This window comes from Pristiophorus japonicus, chromosome 3, assembly GCF_044704955.1.
Source record: "Pristiophorus japonicus isolate sPriJap1 chromosome 3, sPriJap1.hap1, whole genome shotgun sequence".
In the NCBI taxonomy this organism is placed as follows: Eukaryota; Metazoa; Chordata; class Chondrichthyes; family Pristiophoridae; genus Pristiophorus; species Pristiophorus japonicus.
Window position 1 is genome coordinate 170,391,799 of NC_091979.1, and position 25,293 is coordinate 170,417,091.

Here is a 25,293-nt window from a genome sequence, read left to right on the forward strand (position 1 = left end):
GTGCAGCTGGTGTCAGCATCTAACATTCCTGTTTTTCTGGTAATATTCATCTCTTTTTCCAGTACATTGATGACTGTATCGGTGCTGTTTCCTGCTCTCGCCCTTGAACTAGAAAATATAATTCACTTTGCATCCAATTTCCACCCTTCCCTCACCTTCACATGGTCCATCTCCGATTCTTTCCTTCCCTTCCTCGACTTCTCTGCTCTATTTCTGGGGATAGACTATTGACAAACATTCACTGTAAGCTCACTGACTCCCACAGCTACCTGGACCACACTTCCTCCCGCCCCGGATCCTGTAAGGACTCCATTCCATTCTCCCAGCTTCTCTGTCGCATCTGCTCTGACGACGCCACCTTCCACAACAGTGCCTCTGACATGTCTTCCTTTTTCCTCAACCGAGCCTCTTGTTGGCCGGCACAGACACGATGGGCCGAAATGGCCCCCTTCCATGCTGTAAATTTCTATGATTCTTTCTATGATTCCCTCCGCCATGGTTAACATGGCCCTCGAATGTGTCCGTTCTATTTCCCGCACCTCTGCTCTCACCCCTTCCCCTCCCTCGCAGAACCATGACAGGGTTCCCCTTGTCCTCACCTTTCACCCCACCAGCCTTCACGTTCAACGGATCATCCTTCGCTATTTCCACCACCTCCAGCATGATCCCACCGCCAATCACATCTTCCCCTTCCCTCCCCTCTCAGCATTCCGAAGGGACCACTCCCTCCGCGACATGCTAGTCCATTCCGCAGTCACCCCCAGCAGTCCCTCCCCTTCCCAAGGCAGCTTCCTGTGCAAGCGCAGGAGATTGAACACCTGCCTTTTTGCCTTCTCCCTTCCCACTGTCCAGGGACCCAAATATTCCTTCCAAGTGAAACGGCGATTTACTTGTACTTCTTTCAATTTAGTATACTGTATTTGCTTCTCATGATGTGTTCTCCTCTACATTGTGGAGACCAAATACAGATTGGGTGACCGCTTTGCGGAACACCTCCGTTCAGTCCAGCATGACCCCGAGCTTCCCCGCTCCACTCAGACATCCCCGTCCTTGGTCTCCTACACTGTTCCAATGAATATCAACACTAGCTCATGGAACAGCACCTCATCTTTCGTTTAGCCACTTTACAGCCTTTTGGACTCAACATTGAGTTTGACAATTTCAGACCATAACTTCCGCCCATATTTTGCTCCCTTTACTCCTTTTTTTAAACCCCCCCACTGATCTTATGTATTTTCTCGCTCTGTTTCCCATGGCAGCTGGTAATTATTCCGCCATTCACACCCTATCTTGATTAATCTTTTTCTAAATTATGCCATTACTATCTCAAGTCGGCCCATCATCCCTTTTGTCTCTCAAATCTCTCCTGTTTTCCACCTTATCACTTTTGTTCTTTTCTCCTCTCCCCCTTTCAGTGCTTCTTAAGAGTCTGCTCATTTCGAGCATTCGCCAGTTCTGACAAAGGATCATCGACCTGAAACGTCGATTCTGTTTCTCTCTCCACAGATGCTACCTGACCCACTGAGATTTCCAGCATTTTCTGTTTTTATTTCAGATTCCCCCAGCATCTGCAGTATTTTGCTTTTGTCTAAAACTCCTGTGTCAGGTATGGCACATTTGGAATCACAATAGATTTCCATTTTTGTGCTTTGGTCCCATACCAATTAGAAACTAGTTTGCCAAACTCATCTCACATGAGAACCCCACAGTCAGCAAATAGAATACAGCAGACTTGTGTACCATCAACCTGGACCAAATTTAACCTTCACCCTCAGAGGTCAGATGTCAGCAGTGTTCTTAATACTGGGGGTGTTCTTAATGGGAGTCCCTGGCCAAAGACCGACCTAAGTGGAGGGAGTGCATCCGGGAGGGCACTGAGCGCCCTGAGTCTCATCGCCGAGTGCATGCAGAAAACAAGCACAGGCAGCGGAAAGAACGCGCAGCAAACCTGTCCCACCCTCCCTTACCCTCAATGACTGGATGTCCCACCTGTGGCAGGAACTGTGGCTCTCGTATTGGACTGTTCAGACACCTAAGGACTCATTCTAAGAGTGGAAGCAAGTCTTCCTCGTTTCTGAGGGACTGCCTATGATGATGATGATGATCTTAATACTGTAACATGTTAAGTTTGGAAACACTTTGTAAGGGGGTGGTCTTGGGGGTCAGGTTCACCTCTGACCTTCTGAGCGGTTCAAATCGCTCCCACTTTCTTTGAGTTCTAGACTCTGGATTTATTTGGGGACGTGATAAAGTGCAAGAGACAACTGGTTTAGTGCAAAAGGACTTTGATTTTATTAAAGACAAGAAAATACAATGTCAAACTTATAATCACTCAAATAAAGAACAGTTCATCACACATTCAAAGGGGTTACGGTGAATAATACACTTCCCATCTCCCAATGCCTAACACTGACTAGATTAGACTCCCGGGCAGACAGGGACTATGCTTACCAATCCTTTATGATCAGTGGTAGTTCACGATTTCAGGGTTTGCTGGATTCTGTAGGTTCTGCTTGCCGTACCCCGAACGTCGGAGAAGACATCTTACTGCGCAATCTTCAGTTGGGTGGTGTCCACTGATGCGGTTGGGCACGGTTTGGACTTATGGGGTAAGTACCCGTTTTCTTTCACTAGAAATAGGTTTCAAAGTATTTTTAGATAATGTTTTTACCTGTTGGTAGTCAGGCCTAGGTTGTAGAGTGGAAACTTTTGATTCTTTGGTTTCTTCCTTGTGGAGTTTTGTTTCGAAGTTGGTCGAGCGTGGTGATTTTGGTGGTACCACGTTGGCTGTGGTCGGTTGCTGCCACGATGGTGATACTCTTCCTTCCTTTTTGATTTCAGGATGTTGAGGCTGGAGAAGTTAGTTACAACTGCTGTGGTGGTCTCTCTCCCTTCTTGATCCTCTATGATGCTATGCTGCTGTGTGCATACCTTCTGTTAAGCATGGCATGTCCTTTGTTAAAGCAGGACGCAGTTATACCTTTGGGCTGTTCTAATCTTCACGCCAAATCAGCCCGGATTCGTTGTTTAATTTTTGGCGGGCTTGATATTTCTTTGTCATATTTTGGCGGGCTCATTAAAATCTTAACCTGTCTCAGGTGTATCGATCTTCTAAATCTGTTTCTTGATGGAAATATTAGCTTGGTATTTGCAAGGTCTGTCTGTGCTTGCGTTTTTCATGCGGGCTGGATAGGCCGTTGTTGTTATGCATATGCTGGATGATGGTTAGCTACCTCTGGGTTAATTGTTGCTATGTTAATGTCTCTTGTGAAGAAGGGTTTTCCAGTATCCACAATTCTCCAGACGACTTACTTTAGTTTCAATACCCCAGACAGCTTCAATACTCAAACTGGTTTCTTTGTAGGATAGTCATCCTTTTTAGTTCTCTAGCCCTGCCCACACAGTCTAAATTTGTCTCGTAAAATCACTAAGGAGGACACAAACAACCTTCCGGATATAAAAGGGGTCAGAGGGTCTAGTAAGGAGGAGAAACTGAGGGAAATCTTTATTAGTAGGGAAATTGTGTTGGGGAAATTGATGGGATTGAAGGCCGATAAATCCCCAGGGCCTGATGGACTGCATCCCAGAGTACTTAAGGAGGTGGCCTTGGAAATAGCGGATGCATTGACAGTCATTTTCCAACATTCCATTGACTCTGGATCAGTTCCTATCGAGTGGAGGGTAGACAATGTAACCCCACTTTTTAAAAAAGGAGGGAGAGAGAAAACAGGGAATTATAGACCGGTCAGCCTGACCTCGGTAGTGGGTAAAATGATGGAATCAATTATTAAGGATGTCATAGCAGCGCATTTGGAAAGAGGTGACATGATAGGTCCAAGTCAGCATGGATTTGTGAAAGGGAAATCATGCTTGACAAATCTTCTGGAATTTTTTGAGGATGTTTCCAGTAGAGTGGACAAGGGAGAACCAGTTGATGTGGTATATTTGGACTTTCAGAAGGCTTTTGACAAGGTCCCACACAAGAGATTAATGTGCAAAGTTAAAGCACATGGGATTGGGGGTAGTGTGCTGCTGATGTGGATTGAGAACTGGTTGTCAGACAGGAAGCAAAGAGTAGGAGTAAATGGGTACTTTTCAGAATGGCAGGCTGTGACTAGTGGGGTACCGCAAGGTTCTGTGCTGGGGCCCCAGCTGTTTACACTGTACATTAATGATTTAGACGAGGGGATTAAATGTAGTATCTCCAAATTTGCGGATGACACTAAGTTGGGTGTCTGTGAGCTGCGAGGAGGATGCTATGAGGCTGCAGAGTGACTTGGATAGGTTAGGTGAGTGGGCAAATGCATGGCAGATGGAAGTATAATGTGGATACATGTGAGGTTATCCACTTTGGTGGTAAAAACAGAGAGACAGACTATTATCTGAATGGTGACAGATTAGGAAAAGGGGAGGTGCAACGAGACCTGGGTGTCATGGTACATCAGTCATTGAAGGTTGGCATGCAGGTACAACAGGCGGTTAAGAAAGCAAATGGCATGTTGGCCTTCATAGCGAGGGGATTTGAGTACAGGTGTTGCTACAGTTGTACAGGGCCTTGGTGAGGCCACACCTGGAGTATTGTGTACAGTTTTGGTCTCCTAACTTGAGGAAGGACATTCTTGCTATTGAGGGAGTGCAGCGAAGGTTCACCAGACTGATTCCCGGGATGGTGGGACTGACCTATCAAGAAAGACTGGATCAACTGGGCTTGTATTCACTGGAGTTCAGAAGAATGAGAGGGGACCTCATAGAAACGTTTAAAATTCTGACGGGTTTAGACAGGTTAGATGCAGGAAGAATGTTCCCAATGTTGGGGAAGTCCAGAACCAGGGGTCACAGTCTAAGGATAAGGGGTAAGCCATTTAGGACCGAGATGAGGAGAAACTTCTTCACCCAGAGAGTGGTGAACCTGTGGAATTCTCTACCACAGAAAGTTGTTGAAGCCAATTCACTAAATATATTCAAAAGGGAGTTAGATGAAGTCCTTACAACTAGGGAGATCAAGGGGTATGGCGAGAAAGCAGGAAGGGGGTACTGAAGTTGCATGTTCAGCCATGAACTCATTGAATGGTGGTGCAGGCTAGAAGGGCCGAATGGCCTACTCCTGCACCTATTTTCTATGTTTCTCTGTAAAATCCTTATTTCGATTAAAGTTCGTAGTTTCTTCCATGTGTACTTTTAGGATTTCAAACTTTCTGGTAGATAGTTCCAAATTAAATTTCCTTTCCAATGAGTCCAAACACTGTGGGGGGGGGGGGGGGGTGGCGGGGGGTTCCCACAAATTTTGCCCCCTTCAACTTCTACACACAAAGGTGGTCGAAGTTTGGAACTCTTCCGCAAATGACAATTGATGCACTTACCTTTTGCTGCTGTGCCCACCAGAGATCCCGGTCCTGAGACCTTCTTTCCCTGCACATTGGAGCGTGTGCACGTCTGGACGGATGTAGAGCTGAAGCTGGAGTCACATGGCACTGGGCAGCCAATCCAGGTAAAGTATTTTCTCATTCATAATAATGGGAACTCTGTAAGTAGGAGTTCTCATTATTATGATTGAGAAACACCCCCCCCCAACACCAAGACACCAATAAAAAATAGAAAAAGAACATCACATATTTAATGTTAATTTAAATTAAAGTTAATAAATGTCTTAGAAAAAATATATATTTTTCCAATTTTTAATTATGGTTTAAAATAAACTTACCTTAGTGGGCAGGGTTTTCAACATTAAAATGTGTTTAAAATTTTTTTTTTAATATATGTTTTTGTATGTTTTAAAACTCTTACACTCTGCTTTTACCATGCGCAAGAGTTTTAAGGACATTTGCAGGGCAAGAGATGGGCAAATAGCGCAATCTTGCCTATGCGAATGTCCTGACTGCCAAGATGCGTGCGATCTGTCAAGCCAGAACTTGACAGATCGGAAAACCGGGTTTGGCGATGTCTTCCCGGGTCTGTACACACGCCGTATGTACCCGGCGAGGCTGGGATTTCAGAGCCACATCCGCTATTCATACTAGAGTATTAATAACTCGATGTTAACAATGTTAAAAAGCTTGAGCTGTGACAAGATAAAAGGAATTATAAAACATATTGACAAATAGCAGAATTGTTACCGTCTCACCATTTCATCTTGGTTAGATATTTTTATATCATCGATATAAAAACTTCTACTAATCACTGAATATTTTAGAATTTGGGGTAATCCCAAATTGGTTCTCAGTGGGAGAAGTTCCCAAGCCATAATTGGATGTTAAACTGCCCCTAATTTGACATTACCCTGTACTGATTTAGAAATCTCACATTTGAAGGGCACCAGAATGGCTGATGTGGGCAATGGAAGATGTCACACTGATGGAGATGGTTCTCCGCTGGGGCTGTTAACCTACAAGTTCTTCCTGATGATACCAATGGACATTTAACACATTAAATGACATTCTTCGACTTCAACACTGGCATCAATCAATGTATTTGAAACAAAGCATTAATGCTGTTGTTAACAGATCCTGAGGGTTCAGAGCAATTTGTTCCCTGAAAGAAAAAGGGCTGGACTAACAAATTGAGAGCCCCCTGGATGTCAAGGGACATACAGGGTAGGATAAAGAAAAAAAGGGAGGCTTATGACAGATACCAAGGGCTTAATACTTCAGAAACTCTAGAGGAGTATAGAAAGTGCAGATGTGTGATTAAAAAAGAAATTATGAAAGCAAAGAGAGCATGAAAAGATTTTGACAAGTAAAATCAAAGAGAACCCAAAGATGTTTTATAAATACATTAGGAACAAGAGGATAAGTAAAGAAAAACTAGGGCCTATTAGAAACCATAAAGGAAACCTGCGTGTGGAGGCGGAAGACATGGGTATGGTTCTTAATGAATACATTGCGTCTGTTTTCATAAAAGAGAGGAGCGATGCAGACATTGCAATCAGGAAGAGGAGTGTGAAATATTAGATGAAATAAACATAGTGAGAGAGGAAGTATTAAGGGGCTTAGCAGCTTTGATAAATCCCCAGGCCCGGATGAAATGTATCCCATGTTGTTAAGAGAAGCAAAAGAGGAAATAGCAGAGGCTCTGACCATCATTTTCCAATCCTCTCTGGCTACAGGTGTGTTGCTGGAGGACTGCTAACGTTGTACCATTGTTTAAAAAGGGAGAAAGAGATAATCTGAATAATTACAGGCCAGTTAGCCTAACCGCGGGAGTACGAAAATTATTGGAAAAATTGCTGAGGTACAGGATAAATCTTCATTTAGAAAGACACAGATTAATCAAGTACAGTCAGCATGGATTTGTTTAGGGAAGCTTGTGTCTGACTAACCTGATTGAATTTTGTGAGGAGGTAACAAGGAGGGTCGATGAGAGTAGTGTATTTGATGTAGTGCATATGGATTTTAGCAAGCCATTTGATAAGGTCCCACATGGCAGAAAGGTCATGAAAGTAAAAGCCCATGGGATCCAGGGAAAAGTGCCAAGTTGGATCCAAAATTGGCTTAGAGGCAGGAAGCAAAGGGTAATGGTTGATGGATGTTTTTCTGACTAGAAACCTGTTTCCAGTGTGGTTCCGCAGGGCTCAGCACTAGGTCCCTTGCTTCTTGTGGTAAAGCAAGCGCTCTACTCGGAACACCTATACGGCAAGCGAGCCCCAGGTGGGCAGAGGAAATGTTTCAAGGACACCCTCAAAGCCTCCTTGATAAAATGCAACATCCCCACCGACACCTGGGAGTCCCTGGTCAAAGAACACCCTAAGTGCAAAGATCATCCAGGAGGGCACTGAGCACCTCGAGTCTCATCGCCGAGAGCATGCAGAAAGCAAGGGCAGGCAGCGGAAGGAGCGTGCGGCAAACCAGACTCCCCACCCACCCTTTTCTTCAACGACTGTCCCACCTGTGACAGAGACTGTAATTCCTGTATTGAGCTGTTCAATCACTTAAGAACTCACTTTTAGAGTGGAAGCAAGTCTTCCTCAATTTCGAGGGACTGCCTATGATGATGATGATGATATATTAATGATTTAGACTTACATAAGAAATAGGAGCTGGAGTAGGCCAATTGGCTCCTCGAGCCTGCTCCACCATTCAATGAGATCATGGCCGATCTGATCTTCAGCTCAGTGCCACTTCTCTGTCTGCTCCCCATAACCCTTCACTCCCTTATCATTCAAAAGTCTGTCTATTTCCACCTTAATTATATGGATGTGTTTATTTGTACTGCAAAAATGGCCACCATACTCCACCTGATACATCCTTACTATACAGTATAAATGCACACGAGGCCAATGCTTGAGAGAAGGTCAGTTTGTGACCTGTCCTTTATTCCATAGCACTCAAGTGATGGAAGTGAGTGGAGCGTCCACTTTTATATCTGAAGGTCCAGGTTAGGAGTGTCTCCCACAAGTTCACCACCTAGTGGTCATTGTTCTCACAGTGTACAACTTAGGTCAGATTATACATGGATTACAATGCTGGTTGAATACATGACATCACCTACCCCCCAAAGTCTTATTGGGATCACAGGTTGAGTCTCTCTGGTGGTTTATGTTCTCTTGTAGAGCACCTGAGTTGGGGCTCCGGTTGTTGGGCGCTGGCTTGAGTGTCTGCTGTTTGCGGTGCCTCAGGCCTGTCCGGACTGCCCACAGTGACTGGGCTCTCCTCCCTTTGGTTCCTGTGTTCAGTCACCTGTGGAGGAGTGAACTCTATATCATTCTCTTCCTCTGCTTCTTCTATGGGGTTGCTGAACCTCCTTTTTGTTTGATCCACATGTTTGCGGCAGATTTGTCCATTGGTAAGTTTAACTACCATAATCCTATTTCCCTCTTTGGCAACCACACTGCCTGCGAGCCACTTGGGCCCTGCAGCATAGTTGAGGACAAAAACAGGGTCATTTACATCAATACATCGCGCCCTCGCATTCCTGTCATGGTAGTCATATTGTGAGTGGCGCCTGCTCTCGACAATTTATTTCATGGTGGGATGTATAAGGGATAACTGGGTTTTGAGCATCCTTTTCATTAGCAGCTCTGCGGGTGGAACCCCTGTGAGCGAGTGTGGTCGGGATCTGTAGGCCAACAAGAGGCGTGATAAGCGGCATTGTAGGGAACCTCCTTGGATTCTGAGCATCCCCTGTTTGATTATCTGCACTGCTCGTTCTGCCTGGCCGTTTGAGGCCGGCTTGAACGGTGCCGTTCTGACATGGTTCATTACATCGCCTGCCATGAAGTCCTGGAATTCAGTGCTTGTGAAGCACGGGCCATTGTTGCTGACCAAGATGTCCGGTAGACCGTGGGCGGCGAACATTGCCCATAGACTTTCTACTGTGGCAGAGGATGTGCTTGAATTTAAAATGTCACACTCGATCCATTTGGAGTAGGCGTCTACTACAACCAAAAACATTTTTCCCATGAAAGGACCTGCGTAGTCCACATGAATGCGTGACCAAGGCTTGGCGGGCCAGGGGCTAAGGGGGGCTTCCCTGAGCGCATTGCTCAGCTGGGCACACGTGTTGCACCTGCGAACACAAAGTTCCAGATCTGCGTCTATCCCTTGCCACCAAACGTGTGACCTGGCAATTGCCTTCATCGTGACAATGCCCGGGTGCTCATTGTGGAGTTCTCTGATGAACACCTCTCTGTCCATCTGGGGCATGACTACACAGTTTCCCCACAGTAGGCAATTGGCCTGAATCGAGAGTTCATCCCTGTGCCTGTGAAATGTTTTAAATTCCTCAGGGCATGCCCTGTATGTGGCTGCCCAGTCCCCATTCAGGACACATTTCTTGACTAGAGACATCTATTTGTCAAGACTTTAATCTGACGGGCTGTCATGGGTGAGCCTTCGCTTCCGAAAGCTTCAACAGCCATGACCATCTCAGCAGCATGCTCAGTAGCCCCCCTCAGTGGCGGCTAGTGGGAGCCTGCTGAGTGCATCGGCGCAGTTTTCGGTGCCCAGTCTGTGCCGAATTGTGTAGTTATAGGTGGCTAACGTGAGTGCCCACCTCTGTACGCGGGCCGATGCGTTTGCATTTCTGGCCTTGTTGTCGGCCAAAAGGGACGTTAGGGGTTTGTGATCTGTCTCCAGCTCAAATTTCCTGCCAAACAGGTTCTGGTGCATTTTCTTTACCGCATATACACATGCGAGCGCCTCCTTTTCTACCATCCAATAGCCCCTTTCTGCCTGGGACAGACTTCTGGAGGCATAAGCTACCGGCTGTAACTGACCCTTGGCGTTGACATGCTGCAACACACACCCGACACCATAGGACGACACATCGCACGTTAACACAAGTTTCTTACATGGGTCATATAGTGTTAACAGATTGTTGGAACATAACAAATTGCGTGCTCTATTAAAAGCCCTTTCCTGGCTGTCCCCCCAGACCCATTCATGACCTTTGCGTAGGAGCACGTGTAGCGGCTCTAGCAGCGTGCTCAATAAGTTACCAAAATAGTTCAGGAGCCCCAGGAATGAACGCAGCTCCGTCGTGTTACGGGGTCTGGGTGCTCTCTGGATCGCTTCCGTCTTGGACGCAGTAGGGCTGATCCCGTCTGCTGCTACCCTCATCCCCAGGAATTCTACCTCTGGAGCTAGGAAGATGCACTTCGCCTTTTTCAGTCGCAGCCCTACCCGGTCCAGTCTGCGTAGCACCTCCTCCAGGTTGTGGAGGTGTTCTTCAGTATCGTAACCCGTGATGAGGATGTCGTCCTGAAAAACCACCATCCCTGGAATCGACTTGAGGCTTTCCATATTTCGTTGGAAGATCGCGGCAGCCGAGCGAATCCCGAACGGACATCTGTTGTACTCAAACAGCCCCTTGTGTGTCGTGATGGTGGTCAGCTTCTTCGACTCACTCGCCAGCTCCTGGATCATGTAAGCTGAGGTCAGGTCCAATTTTGAAAAAAGTTTGCCACCGGATAGCGTCGCAAAGAGGTCCTCCGCTCTCGGTAGCGGATACTGGTCTTGGAGTGACACCCGATTGATGGTGGCATTGTAATCGCCACATATCCTGACCAACCCATCCGCCTTGAGCACCGGCACAATCGGGCTCATCCAGTCACTGAATTCGACTGGCGAGATGATGCCTTCTATCTTTTCCCGCATCACGTATGGCACCGCTCTGGCCTTGTGGTGTACTGGCCTGGCGTCCGGGTTTATGTGAATCACTACCTTGGCCCCCATGCAAGTGCCAATGCCGGGTTGAAATCATGAGTCAAATTTGTCCAGGATCTGTGAGCATGATACTCACTCCACAGAGGAAATTGCATTGACATCGCCCCATTTCCAGTTCATGACAGCAAGCCAACACCTCCCCAGTAGTGCGGGACCGTCCCCCGGGACAACCCAGAGTGGCAACCTATTCTCCGAATCTTTGTGGGTCACGACTACCGTGGCGCTGCCTAGCACCGGAATGATCTCCTTTGTGTATGTCCGTGGCTGTGCGTCAATCGGCGATAATTTTGGCCTCTTGGCCTTGGACGCCCACTACTTTTCAAACTGTTTGATACCCATTAGGGACTGGCTGGTCCCCGTGTCTAGCTCCATTGATACTGGGATGCCATTGAGGAGCACTTTCATCATTATCGGTGGCGTCCTGGTGTATGAACTGTATACGTACTCCACATGAACTCGCTGAACTTCAGCTTCCAGCAATTTCCCCCAGCGTTCATTTCTGCAATTTCTGCAGGTATTTTGCTCATCTCTGCAAACTCCGGCTGAGTGTGTGCCTCCACTCCTCCAACATGAGCTGCTGTTTGAAACAAACGGTCCCTTGCCAGTCGATCGTCCCTGACTGCCCCTGTTATTGTCCTTGAGTGCACCATTAACAGGTGTTGATGGCCCCATTACTGGCCGCATTGTCCCTTGCAATGGCGTGAATCGCCGTTCAGCTTGCCATTATCTCTGTCGAACTCCCTTTCTGGGTTCAACTACATGTTGGGGCATGCCCGATTGCCCCTGTCTTCCTGGAGAACTGTGTGCTGCTTTAACAATGTTGAATTTCTGTCCCAACCATTCCTTAAAACAGTACCTCTCGTCTGTTCTGCTCGTGGCCATGCTCGCGTGGTTTAAATTCCAGTTTCTCGTCGCAATTGATACGTCCTTACTATACAGTATAAATGCACAGTCTGTGACCTTTCCTTTATTCCATAGCGCTCAAGTGATGGAAGTGGGTGGAGCTTCCCCTTTTATATCTGAAGGTCCAGGTTAGGAGTGTCTCCCACAAGTTCACCATCTAGTGGTCATTGTTTTCACAGTGTACAACTTAGGTCAGATTATACATGGGTTACAATGCTGGTTGAATACATGACACCACCCTTTGTCTATGATTGGTCCCCTTAGAGGATAAACCACACCCTGAAGTTTCACAGAAATGTGGAACTGGAACCGCCCATCCCAAGGTCTCACTGACTTTGCAAATTGTAACTCGATCCACTTTGACTTCCTGAAATGACAGAGGACAGAGTTCTCCAGCAGACAGCAAGGGCCAGCCAAAGTCCTGTACCCCAGTCCAAGTACATTCCTTCCCCAGCCGAAGTGCCTTACCCCAGTCCAAGTGCATGCCTCCCCCAGCCGAAGTGTCTTACCCCAGTGCAAGTGCATGCTTCCCCCAGCCGAAGTGCCTTAGCCCAGTCCAAGTGCATGCTTCCCCCAGCCAAAGTACCTTACCCCAGCGCAAGTGCATCCTTCCCCATCCCATCCCACCATAGTTGGGGCATTGTGTACCGATTGTTAACAGGTTTATTGGGTATGAAATGAATAGTGACAGTGTCATGACTTCTGGATGTCATCCACTCCAACGATGTCCCTTGCAGGGGGTTGGAAACACGTGATCTGTCTTCCCTGAGTTCCCTCTCTCCCCTCCGATCCCCCCCAGCCTCCTCCCACCCGTGTCTCTCCCCCACCCCCCCGCAGTCTCTCTCTCTCCCAGTCTCTCTCACTCTCCCCCCAGCCTCTCTCCCCGCAGCCTCTCTCTCTCCCCCAGTCTCTCTCTCTCGGCCCCCCGCCGCTTCTCTGCTCACCGCTGCTCTTGGCCCCACGCCCACCGCTCTTGGTCTCCCCTCCTCTCGGTGGGGGGAGGGGGGGCGGCAGAGGGCCGGGGCCTCTCGGCACCACGTGGAGGAAATGATTTGGGCCGGGAAGGGGGATGGAGCTTGACATGGGACAGAGCTTGTCTGTCAAAAAAAGTACAGTACAAATAGTTACACTGTAAATATATTCAATGACCCAGCTTCCACAGCTCTCTGGGTTAAAGATTCCACAGATTTACAACCCTCTGAGAGTAGAAATTCCTCCTCATCTCAGTTTTAAATGGGCAACCCCTTATTCTGAAACTATGCCCCCTAGTTCTAGATTCCCCCACAAGGGGAAACATCCTCTCTGCATCTACCTTGTCGAGCCCCCTCAGTATCTTATATGTTTCAATAAGATCATCTCTCATTCTTCTAAACTCCAATATGCAGAGGCCCAACCTACTCAACCTTTCTTCATAAGTCAACCCCTTCATCTCAGGAATCAACCTAGTGAACCTTCTCTGAACTGCCTCCAATGCAAGTAAATCCCTCCTTAAATAAGGAGACTAAAATGTGGACTTGAATGTAGGGGGTATGATTCAGAAGTTTGCAGATGATACTAAAAACAGCTATGTGGTTGACAATGAAGAAGAAAGCTGTAAACTGCAGAACGATGTCTATGAACTGGTCAGGTGGGCAGAACAGTGGCAACTGGAATTCAATCCGGAGACGTGTGAGGTAATGCATTTGGGGAGGGCTAACAAGGCAAGGGAATACACATTAAATGGTAGGTCACTGAGAAATGTAGAGGAACAAAGGAACCTTGGAGTGTATGTCCACAGAACCCTAAAGGTAGCAGGCCAGGTAGATAAGGTTATTAAGAAGGCATACGGAATACTCATCTTTATTAGCCGATACAAGAGCAGGGAGGTTATGCTTGAACTGTATAAAACACTAGTTAGGCCAAAGCTACAGTACCACGTGCAGTTCTGGTCACCACATTACAGGAAATATATGATTGCACTAGAGAGGAGATTTACGAGGGTGTGCCTGGACTGGAGAATTTTAGCTATGAGGAAAGATTGGATGGCTGGGTTTGTTTTCTTTGGAACAGAGGAGGTTGAGTGGAGACCTGATTGACATGTATAAAATGATGAGGGGCCTAGATAGAGTGGATAAGAAGGACCTATTTCCTTTAGCAGAGGGGTCAACAACCAGGGGCCATAGATTTAAAGTAATTGGTAGGAGGTTTAAAGGGGATTTGAGGGGAACTGTCTTCACCCAGAGGGTGGTGGGGTTCTGGAACTCACTGCCTGAAAGGGTAGTAGTAGCAGCAACCCTCATCACATTTAAAAAGTATTTGGATGTGTACTTGAAGTGCTGTAACCTACAGGGCTACGGACCAAGAGCTGGAAAGTGGGATTAGGCTGGATAGCTCTTTGTCAGCCGGCGCGGACATGTTGGGCCGAAATAGCCTCCTTTCATGCTGTAAATTTTTATGATTCTAGGGGCTAGACTTTCCCAAGAGCCCATCAACACCCAATTGCCCACTCAGAAAAACCATTAACTTTTTGCAAATACCGCTGGTGAAAATTTCCATTATTAAGTTAAAAAAATCACTTGGCGAGCAAATGGATCTTGCACCATTATTCTCGGTGGTTTTTCGGCAGTTAAAGGGGAAACTAAGTAAAACGGGCGGTTCTTAAAATTTAAAAACAAATTTAGTCCGAGGCTGCAGTTGGGGCCCAGGGACGGAGGAAAACTTTAAAAAAAATGTCACAAAAAAAAAGTAAAAAAAAACATTCCCAAGATACTTTTAAAGCTAATAGCCGTTTTACAATTGAAAAAAAAATAAAGAACCTTTAACTTACCTGTATTTGCAGAGTACTCACCTACCACCCTGTTTAAGCAGCTTTCACAGTGCGGTTCCCTCGGCGATCTGGACGGGCTTCCATTGAGGCCAAACTTACATCCTGGCGATTTTCTCGGTGGTGCATGTCGGCGGTTTGGTCCCGGCGGGCGTTTTGAGATTTGGGCGGTACCATTTCAAAACAGAGGGGAACCTTTCGCTGGGCAGTTTCTCGAGCAAAAACAGCTGTGCTGCCGAGAAAGTCGCCGAAAACCCGCCGAAAATGACGGTGAAAGATTAGCCCAAGAAATAGCTACTGCTTTAAGTAGGTATATGGATTTGTTTGCCACTGCTGGATTACTAAACAACCACTTCACAAGATATGGCAGGAGAACAAGCATGTTGACATTTATACCTGTGACTGCAGTTATTTGCAGTAGCTATATGTACAGTAAAAACAACATTGCCCATAGGCATCAAACACTAGGAGGGGGGTTATTCTGGACAAGCTGGGTTGTGTTGTTCCTTGTCATTGATATGTGATGTTTCCAGGTCAGTGAACATTCTAATGACCTTTCCTGTGGTGTTTTCCTTCCTGCGAACAGTAGGATTCAACCCAAGTAATAAATCCTCAGTTGAGCTGGCTTATGTAAACCAGCTGTGTGACTTTGATCTAATCATTTCAGAGGTTGACACTGATTATGGGTGCCACCGTGGTTTAGTAAATCATCACTGAAATATATATTTTCTAGTTTTGGATATAATGGTGCTGGAATTCCGATGTCCCAGGTCCGTACGAAGTTTCTACGGACCCGGGAAGCCATTGGAAAAGCCAGTTTTCAGCACGCAATGCGCATGCGCTGAAAACCGGCTTTTCCGATCTGTCAAGTTTCTAGCTTGACAGATCATCCGCAGATCACGAGCGAGGATATTTGCAGGGCAAAATTTCCGATATTTACGGATATCTTGCTCAGCAAATGTCCTTAAAAATCTTGCGCCCGAAAAAGCAGGCATATAGCCTACTTTTACAGGTGCAAGTGTTTAAAAATACACAAAAACATTTTAAAATAAAGTTATAAAAACACATTTTATTCTTAAAAACCCTCCCCACTACGGTAAGTTTATTTTTAACCATAATTTTAAAAACTTTTTTAAAAATTGGGAAAATATTTTATTTTTAAAAGACATTATAACTTTAATTTCAATTAATTTTAAATATGTGTGGACTGTTTTTTATTTTTTATTATTTTGTGTGATTGCTTTTGTTCCCATTAATAGCACTGAGAACTCATAGATACGCGAGTCTCAGTGCTATTAATGGGAACCTGTGAAATACTTACCTGATTGGCTGAGCAGTCACACATGACTGCATCTTCTGTGTCGGGACCCTCTGCACGGGAGCTTGCTTCGCAGCGCGGGAGAAGAAGGTCTCCCCATCGGAAATCAGGGCTCCTCCCAGACCACCAGGTAAATTCGTAAAAAATATTCAGCGAGGAGGCAATTGCCCGGGAAGACCCCCAGAGGAATTTCTGGGTCAAAATACTACTCTAAAATAAGGAGGCAGGGATATGACAGTTACGCAGATAGTACGGGTTACTGGGGGGTGGGTGGAGGTGTTACAGATTGGAATTTAATTGAGGGATCTGGATGATTATATGTATATAAAAAAATAGATACGAAGGGGTTTAGTTTAATATATAGAATAATTGACAACAGGAGTGAGCTATAGGTTAGAATCAAATTGAATGATTTTATATAGAAAATATTATGTTAGATATCTGTAAGTGAGCATCAAGCTAGAAGCTAATGGGGGACTCATATGACATTGTTAACTGTGAGAGCAAAACACTATGTTAGATTCAGAATCACAGGTGGAGTTTTGTTTTATAACTTGTTTTAGTTTTATGTAAGGAATTTGGGTTAAAGTGCCTACCTACAGCATGGAATAAACAGCAAAATGGCAAAAACAGAATAAATGACAAAAACAGCATAATAAATGACAATTTAACTGGGTTCAGGAAATGATATAATCAAATTTGTAGAAGTCAACTGAACCACAAGTGCTGCTCAAGTAGGTAACTTGTTCCCATCTCTTCTCTGACTGTGTCAGTCATCTGACTGATGGAACATTTGTGTCATCACCCTGGGGTCCTTCTCTCTCCCTGTGGGCAATACCTGAACACTATAATGTGTGGAGCAGCCTGGGATCCTTGGGGCGAAATTGCCCCTCTCTTTAAAGACTGTTACCACCGCAAATCGGCAACCACGCTGCAGAGTGGAGTGGACGGCGGCTTTTCGGGAATGGCCGCTGATAGCCCAATTTCCCTTCCTGGCAGTGCCCCGATTTACCACCCCACCACCGCCGCCCCCCCGCACCCCGCTCCGCCCACCTCCCCGTTGCTGCCGATCCGTCTTAAGAACATAAGCCAATAAGAAATAGGAGCAGGAGTAGTCCATTTGCTCCTCGAGCCTGCTCCGTCATTCAATAAGATCATGGCTGATCTGACTGATCTTGGGCTCAGCTCCACTTCCCTGCCCGTTCCCCATAACACTTCACTCCTTTATCACTCAAAAATCTGTCCATCTCCACCTCTAATATATTCAATTCCCCAGCCTCCATAGCTCTCTGGGGCAGAGAATGCCACAGATTTTCAACCCTCTGCGAGAAGAAATTCCTCCTCATCTCAGATTTAAATGGGTGACCCCTTATTATGAAATTATGCCCTTAGTTCTAGATTCCCACACGAGGGGAAACATCCTCTCTACATCTACCTTATCGAGCCCCCTCAGTATCTTATGTGTTTCAAGAAAATTACCTCTCATTCTTCTAAATGACTATAGGCCCAACGTATTCAACCTTTCTTCATAAGTCAACCTCTTCATCTCTGGAATCAACCTAGTAAACCTTCTGTGAACTGCCTCCAATGCAAGTATATCCCTCCTTAAATGAGACCAAAACTGTAAGCAGTACTCTAGGTATGGCTTCACCAATACCCTGTACAGTTGCAGCAGGACTTCTCTGCTTTTATACTCCATCCCCTTTGCAATAAAGGCCAAGATTCCATTTGTCTTCCTGATTACCTGCTGTACCTGCATACTAACTTTTTGTGTTTCATGCACAAGGACCCCCAGGTCCCTCTGTATTGCAGCATTTTGTAATTTCTCTCAATTTAAATAATACTTTGCTTGTTTATTTTTTCTGCCCTAGTGGATAACTTCACACTTTTCCACATTGTACTCCATCTGCCAAATTTTTGCCCACTCACTTAGTCTGTTTATATCCCTTTGCAGAATTTTTGTGCCCTCTTCACAACTTGCTTTCCCACTCACCTTTGTATCATCAACAAACTTGGCTACATTAGACTTGGTCCTTTCATCCAAATCATTAATATAGATTGTAAATAGTTGAGGCCCCAGCACCAATCCCTGTGGCACCCCATTAGTTACCATTTGCCGACCGGAAAATTGCCCATTTATCCCAGCTCTCTGTTTTCTGTTAGTTAGCCAATCCTCTATCCATGCTAATTTATTACCCCAACCCTGTGAGCTTTTATCTTGAGCAGTAACCTTTTATGTGGCACCTTACCGAATGCCTTCTGGAAATCCAAATACACCACATCCGCTGGTTCCCCCTTATCCACCCTGCCCATTACATCCTCAAAGAATGCCAGAAAATTTGTCAAACATGATTTCCCTTTCATAAAACCATGCTGACTCTGCTTCATTGAATTATGCTTTTCCAAATGTCCCGCTACTGCTTCCTTAATAATGGACTCCAGCATTTTCCCAACCACAGATGTTAGGCTAACTGGTCTATAGTTTCCAGCTTTCTGTCTGTCTCCTTTTTAAAATAAGGGCGTTACATTTGCAATTTTCCAATCCACTGAGACCTCACCAGAATCCAGGGAATGTTGGTAGATTACAACCAATGCATCCACTATCTCTGCAGCCACTTCTTTTAAGACCCTAGGATGCAAGCCATCAAATGTGTCATCACCGTGTGCACCGCCAATCTAACCCACAGCGGCGACATTCCCCTCTGAAAATCTTTGGATCACCCGGCGGTGCCAAAACCTGTTTTTTCCCGGTGGTCCAGTGAGGCTGAGACCTTCTGCAATGGCGGTGCGACTTCCCTTAAAGGGGAGGATGCACTGCCGCTGCCGCCATGTTTTTTGTCAGCCAACTGCCATGTCGGCCTGACAATTATGTCCCCAGGTTTGGCCAGGTGTGCCTGTCAACCCCTCTTGGGTGTCAACCCCTCTTGGCCCAGCCGAAGCCCTCCCTGATGGCCCATTGGACCAAACTTTTAAAATCGAAACGGCTCTCCCCTTGAAGTGAAGGGGCGGTCACTCCGCAATGCCCCCAACTTCCGCCCCTCTAGTGGTGTCACCGCCGCTTATCAGCCCTTATCATGTAGTCACCGTCGCCATTAAGAGTGACTTCCGGATCCACATAAAAAAAACACAACAAAGAGCGGAATTTTGATCAAGAGGTGACCTCAACCATAGCTGCGGTAAAAACCATTGAGGGCGGGGGGCAATTTCTACGCCCTTCTCTCCCCGTGTGCAATACCTGATCACTATAATGTGTTGAGCAGCCTGGAGTTCCTCTCATTCACTTGTCATCTGTGCTGTTTGCATTGTGTTGATAAAGGTTAAATAAGATGCTATCCAAGTGAGATGTTGGATGCACTTTCCCTTTGCAACTAATTTTTTTGCCTCATACATGCTGTCTATATTGATCCTAACCCTGCTTGTCTTGTGATTTTACTCAGGTTGCCCGCCTGTTGCAGCCTTCCGTTGTGTGGATTGACAATGCAGAGAAAACGTTCTACAAGAAGGTTCCAAAGGTGGAGAAGGGGGTATGTGGAAAGTATTTTTGTTAAGCAATTTTGAGGCTGTTAGCTGGCCATGGGTAATAAAATGTATCAGCAGGTTCTGATATTTAAAAGACCTGTTAGATCTCTTAATTTCCAATAAAATACGAACTCCGATTGTAGTTTTAATTTATTTATTTTGGCAGACAGCAGTAACAAGCTCTTGGCTTTAAGCCAGGGCTTTGTCCTTCTGAGACCACATGGTCAAAATGGCTGTACTTATACCTGGATCAATTTACAGAAAAGAACTCGCCTTCTTTGACCTTATTGGCTCAATTAATAGTCTTTTAACCTTTTAATTGGCTCGCTACCCAAGGGTTCTAAAATGTCAAGTTGATTGATGACTTAATGAACATGCTACCACTCACGTAGCATCTCTGACTTGTTGTCTGTGAATTTTCACAGCCTGTCTAAATGCAGCCTGTTTGAATTCTCTATCAATCCCCCCTTTGATTCTTTCACAAACTGAATCATAAAACATCAGGTATCACTGGTTAAACATTCTACAAAGTAATTTCATACATGTTAATTTCCTTCTAAAATTTGTTGATGTGTTTCGCCACTTGTCCGGACTAGTAGCTTCCACACAAATTTACACCCACCCGAGTTCTATCGTAGCCACAATGGAAGTCTGGTTTTAGGAGGTTAATTTAGCTTATTCCAATTTAATCCAAATCAATATCTTAATTCAACCAGTAAACAACCTTCCCTTGAGCATAACATACCCCTGTGCCACGTACAGACAGTCTGCTGGGACCTGCAAGGTGTCTCACCTGCGGGACAGCAGCTACAGCCGCCTGGTCGCAACAACATTTAATCAACATAAACAAACAATATAAAAGTAAAACAATTACAACAAATAGAATTAAACCTTCCACCAATGAAGTTCCTATTGAACCTAACCATTCAGTGGCTCCACTCCACAAAGTGAATGATGGGGGTTGCTTAAGTTTTTCTACCTCCTTTTGGATATGCTCCGCTAAGTGGGTAATTTCTTCGGAGCTATCTGGGATATATGTGCAACACTCAGTTCCGAGTAGGGCGCAAGTACCTCCCTTTTCAGCCAGGATGTAATCAAGGGCCAGTCTATTCTGTAGGGCTACTGTGCGGATTGCTACCATTTCTGCATTGATTTTAACTAGGGCCTCTGAGGTATCATTGGCTACCCGTTCCACAACGGATGCCATGTTAATGGATTCCCTTGCCAGTCTGGCGGTCCCATACTTGGGGATCAGAATGGCAAAGAACCTCTCTGTTTCTGTGATAGCTCTCTTAGGACGGTGTAAATGTTCCGACAGTGACTTTATATGATACATATAAGGCACAATGTAGGCTAAATAGCAGGATCCCATCCAATTCTGGGGCAGCCAAGGGTAGGCCTTGTGGCCACACACCCAATAGGTGCCATTATAGGCAATGAATGTTAGCTGTTTCTTTGTCAGCAACACTCCGGGGCCTGTCCAGGCTTTTCCATCTGTTTTATTCAGAATCCCCGTTACGTTAAAAATTCCCACATCGGCCCAGTTTGGACGGTTCCGTGGCTTGATTATATTATAATTCCGGGAGCAGTTACTATACCCCATATTTTGGCCTCCTTTGATGTTTCTAATCAGACAGATCGATTCCCCCGGTCTTCCTATTCCCGTTGTATTAGTGATAACAAAAAATGCGGGCCGTTTGGAATTATTGCAGCACGGTTGGTATCCCCCTTCAAAGGTAGTCAGATTGTAACCTGCTGACTTCCATTTACGTGCCCAGTTTTCCGTATCCTGAAACGCATTGCCTGTTTTGTTTTGATTAATTATCCACTCAGCCATTTCCGAGATATTCAAGGGAACTGGCCTCAAGGGAATCCCTCCCTTTGAGTGAATAGGAATATGCGCACACACCCAACAACTAGAAATGTTACCTTGTTTGGCATAAATGTATGTCATATATAAAAAGGTATTTACATGTAATTCCCTTGCTACCCTACTATTTCCCTTTGGTGCAGAGGGTCGCCTCGTAAGAAGTAGGCCTATTCCTAGAATACCTACAATCAATAATACAGTAAATTTATACATTTTCGCAAAAAGTAATTGTCCTTATTAGATTTCAGCTTCAGTTACGGGTGCTCGTTTAACGTGTGAAGCGTGGATCCAGGCTTTCTTTCCTTGGACTTTAACAGCTGCCTGGGTGGTCAATAACACTTGATAAGGTCCCTCCCACTTGGCACCCAAAGTTTCTTTATGCAACTTTTTCACATACACCCAGACTCCTGGGATGATGTCGTGTCCTCCTTTGGGTGGATTACCCCAAGCTGCCGATACCTGTCGGGAAACAGAACTAATAGCATTGGTTAAGTTCTGACAGTATGATAACAAAGTGTCACTCATTAAGTGAACATCAGCTTTCCGTAAATCGATAGTTCCTGGCAGCGACATGGGTCTTCCTGTTATAATTTCAAATGGGCTTAAACCTGTAGTTCTGTTCGGGGTTGCCCTAATACTACATAGCACTATTGGTAGTGCCTGGGGCCATGGTGTTCCTTCTTGGTGATATTTGGCAAGCCGTTGTTTCAGAGTTCGATTCATTCGTTCTACTTGTCCTGATGATTGTGGATGATAAGGACAGTGTAAATCCCACGTAATGTTCAGTAACCTACAGACTTCTTGGCAGACAGCACCTGTGAAGTGTGTTCCCTGATCTGAGTCAATGCTACTCGGGACTCCCCATCGGGGAATGTAACCCTTACACAAGACCTTTGCAGTGTGATTGGCTGTGTGTCCTTCTGCTATTCGACATGCTTCTGACACAGCCCGTAACTCGGCCTGTTCTGACGTTCCTGAGGGTAAACATCCTTTTGCCACTACATCATATAAGGTTGTAACTGCCCATCCTGCTTTTCTGGTACCATTGTCAACAAAGGAGGAACCATCTGTAAACAGGATGAGGTCTGGGTTGTGCAGAGGCTCCTCTGCTGCTAAGGCTGCTTCTTCTGTTTCTTTTAAAATCTCCACGCAGTCATGCTCTTCACATTCTCCCCCCTCTTGCTCCCTCGATTCTGACATTGGGAGCATAGTTGCGGGATTAACCGGGCTGGCCCGGACGATATCGAGATTAGGAGCTTCCAAAACTGCTGTCCAGTGGGTCCATCTTGCTGCCGTCACCTGAGACATTCTATTCATAGACAGCAAAGCATGTACGGTGTGGGGACACTTGACAATCAGCTTTTGGTCGAGGACTAGACCCGCAGTGGTCATTACCGCTCGACATGTAGCTTCCATAGCCCTTAGGCAACTTCCCCATCCGAGGGCTACCGCATCCAGTTTTGCCGAATAATAGCCAATAGGTCTTTGCCAATCCCCATGTTCTTGTGTCAGTATAGCTGTCATATATCCTTCTTTCTCGTGGACAAACAGGGTAAATGGCTTACCACTGTCGGGGATTCCCAGAGCCGATGCCGAACACAAAGCCTTTTTCAAACTCAGGAAGGTCTCTTGCTGTTCTTTAGTGAGGGTGATGGCTTCTTTAGAGGCACATTTCCCCTTTAAAATATCATTCAATGGCTGAGCAAGCTGGGTGAAGGAGTCAATCCAATTTCTGTTAAAGTTACACAATCCCAAAAAAGACCTTAGTTCCTGAATAGTGGTGGGTTTTTTTGCAGCCCGAATGGCTGCAGTTCTATCCTGAGTAAGTTCTCTCTTTCCTTGTGAAATCTTTTGTCCCAGGTATACAACCTCTTCTTGGGATATTTGTGCTTTGTCAATGCTGGCTTTATGTCCTTTCAGCCGAAGGTGATCCAGCAAAGCTCGTATATCTTGTTCATGCTGTTCTTCCGTGTTTGAAGCTAGCAAGATATCGTCTACATATTGGATGACTGTGGATGACGGGAGGTAATTCTCGCAAATGGCTTTGTAAAGCCATGTGGAATACCATAGGGCTATTGTCGAAACCCTGTGGTAACCGGGTCCAAGTTTACTGTTGTCCTTGGACCATGAAAGCAAACCACTGTCGAACCTCCGGTGCCAGAGGCACCGACCAAAATCCGTTGGCCATATCTATAACCGAGAAATATTTATGTTCCGGTTTGAGGGCATTAAAAATAGTGGAGGGATCTGCGACCAAAGGAGCTTTTTGATCAATACACTGGTTAGCTTTCCTATAATAGACAGTCAAACACCAAGTCTCATTAGATTTCTGTACCGGCCACATGGGGCTATTGGAGGAGCTATGCGTTTTAATAAGCACCCCTTGTTTCTCCAATTGCTGAATAACTGGTAAGATTCCTGCGATGGCAGTTGGACTGATGGGATACTGTTTAGTGCATGGAGGCTTGGTCCCGGTAAATGACGCAGGCTCCATCTGGAGTAGGCCACAATCGTTCTTATCTTTAGCCCATATCAGGTGTTCCTTCAATTCTTCTTTCTTCAAAGTTCTAATTGACCATGTCACCCGACCATCTTCGAAATGCAACGATGAATCTACTTGGATTAGAACGTCCATTCCCAAAAGGGGTTGATCTACTGGGCCTATCCAGACCGGCGTGGTTAGTTCATGTGGACCCAGCCCTATAAGTACTGGTGTTGTCCTTTTAATTTTCATTTTATGGCCCCCAGCTCCATAGGCTGTACGTGCCCTACCATCCAACGGCAAAAAGTTTCCATATTGTAGGGGTAAGCATGTTAATTCCGTCCCTGTGTCTAAAAGATAGTCCACATCCTTATCGCCCACCCTCACAGTTATATATAGCCCATCTCCCCTTTGTTGTATTAGTGCGAGGAGGGGGGCCAGGGTGGGCTCTAATCGTTTTTTGCTATCCCAAGTAACTCCTTCTGTTGTTGTATTGTCAGTCGCTTAAATGCTTCTATGAGGTCGTTATCTTGTGACAAGCCTGGTTTGTTGGCTGAATTGTATCCCTGGCTGCGTCCTCTTCCCCAGCCACGACCTTTCTGTTTTGTCCTGCACGTCTTGGCCCAGTGACCTTCTTTCCCACAATAATGACATTTTCCGGGTAATTTTCCTAATGACTGTTTATCGGAATCCTGGGATTTCCATCCCACAACCTGTACAGCTCGGACTTTAGCTCCCATATCCCGATCTAATTGGTTATATCGATCCACCAATGCTGCAAAGGTAGTTCCTCTATCTTCCCAGTCCGGTAACACTACCTTAATCATTTTGGACAGTTCTGGCTTTAGACCTGCCATGAAAGCTGCTTTCAGGGGTCCAAACACTTGTTCATCTATTTCCTCATCCGTATTATTCATACCCGAATGTTCTAGCCACGTGCATCTAAACCGCTCGTCATACTCCAGGACCTCCTCTGTTCCTTTCTGTTGGCAGGCTGCAATTTTTCCCCAGTCTGTCTTAGCTGGACTGAAAGCTTGCAGCCAGTGTTTAATTGCCTCCCATCCTGCATCTAATTCTTGCTCATCCTGCCCCAAAGCTTCTTCTACCTTGTCGTGCAATTTTCTTCCCTGTGTTTTTGACACCATTATGGTCAAAATTTGCACTCCGTCCCAGGGATGAAGTTGATATATATTTCTTAAGCGGTCCAATTGGTCTCACGTTTTTACTCCCCCTTTCTTT

The 25,293-nt window shown here is 45.7% G+C and overlaps 1 protein-coding gene across 1 annotated transcript in view; it reads left to right on the forward strand.

Annotated features, from left to right (window-relative positions):
* Positions 1–25,293, forward strand: part of LOC139260008 (dynein regulatory complex protein 11-like) — a 474,078-nt gene that overhangs the window by 412,651 nt on the left and 36,134 nt on the right. Inside the window, exon 16 of the mRNA XM_070876052.1 lies at positions 19,621–19,707. Coding sequence (XP_070732153.1) covers positions 19,621–19,707 — 87 coding nt within the window. The remainder of the gene's footprint in view (positions 1–19,620; positions 19,708–25,293) is intronic.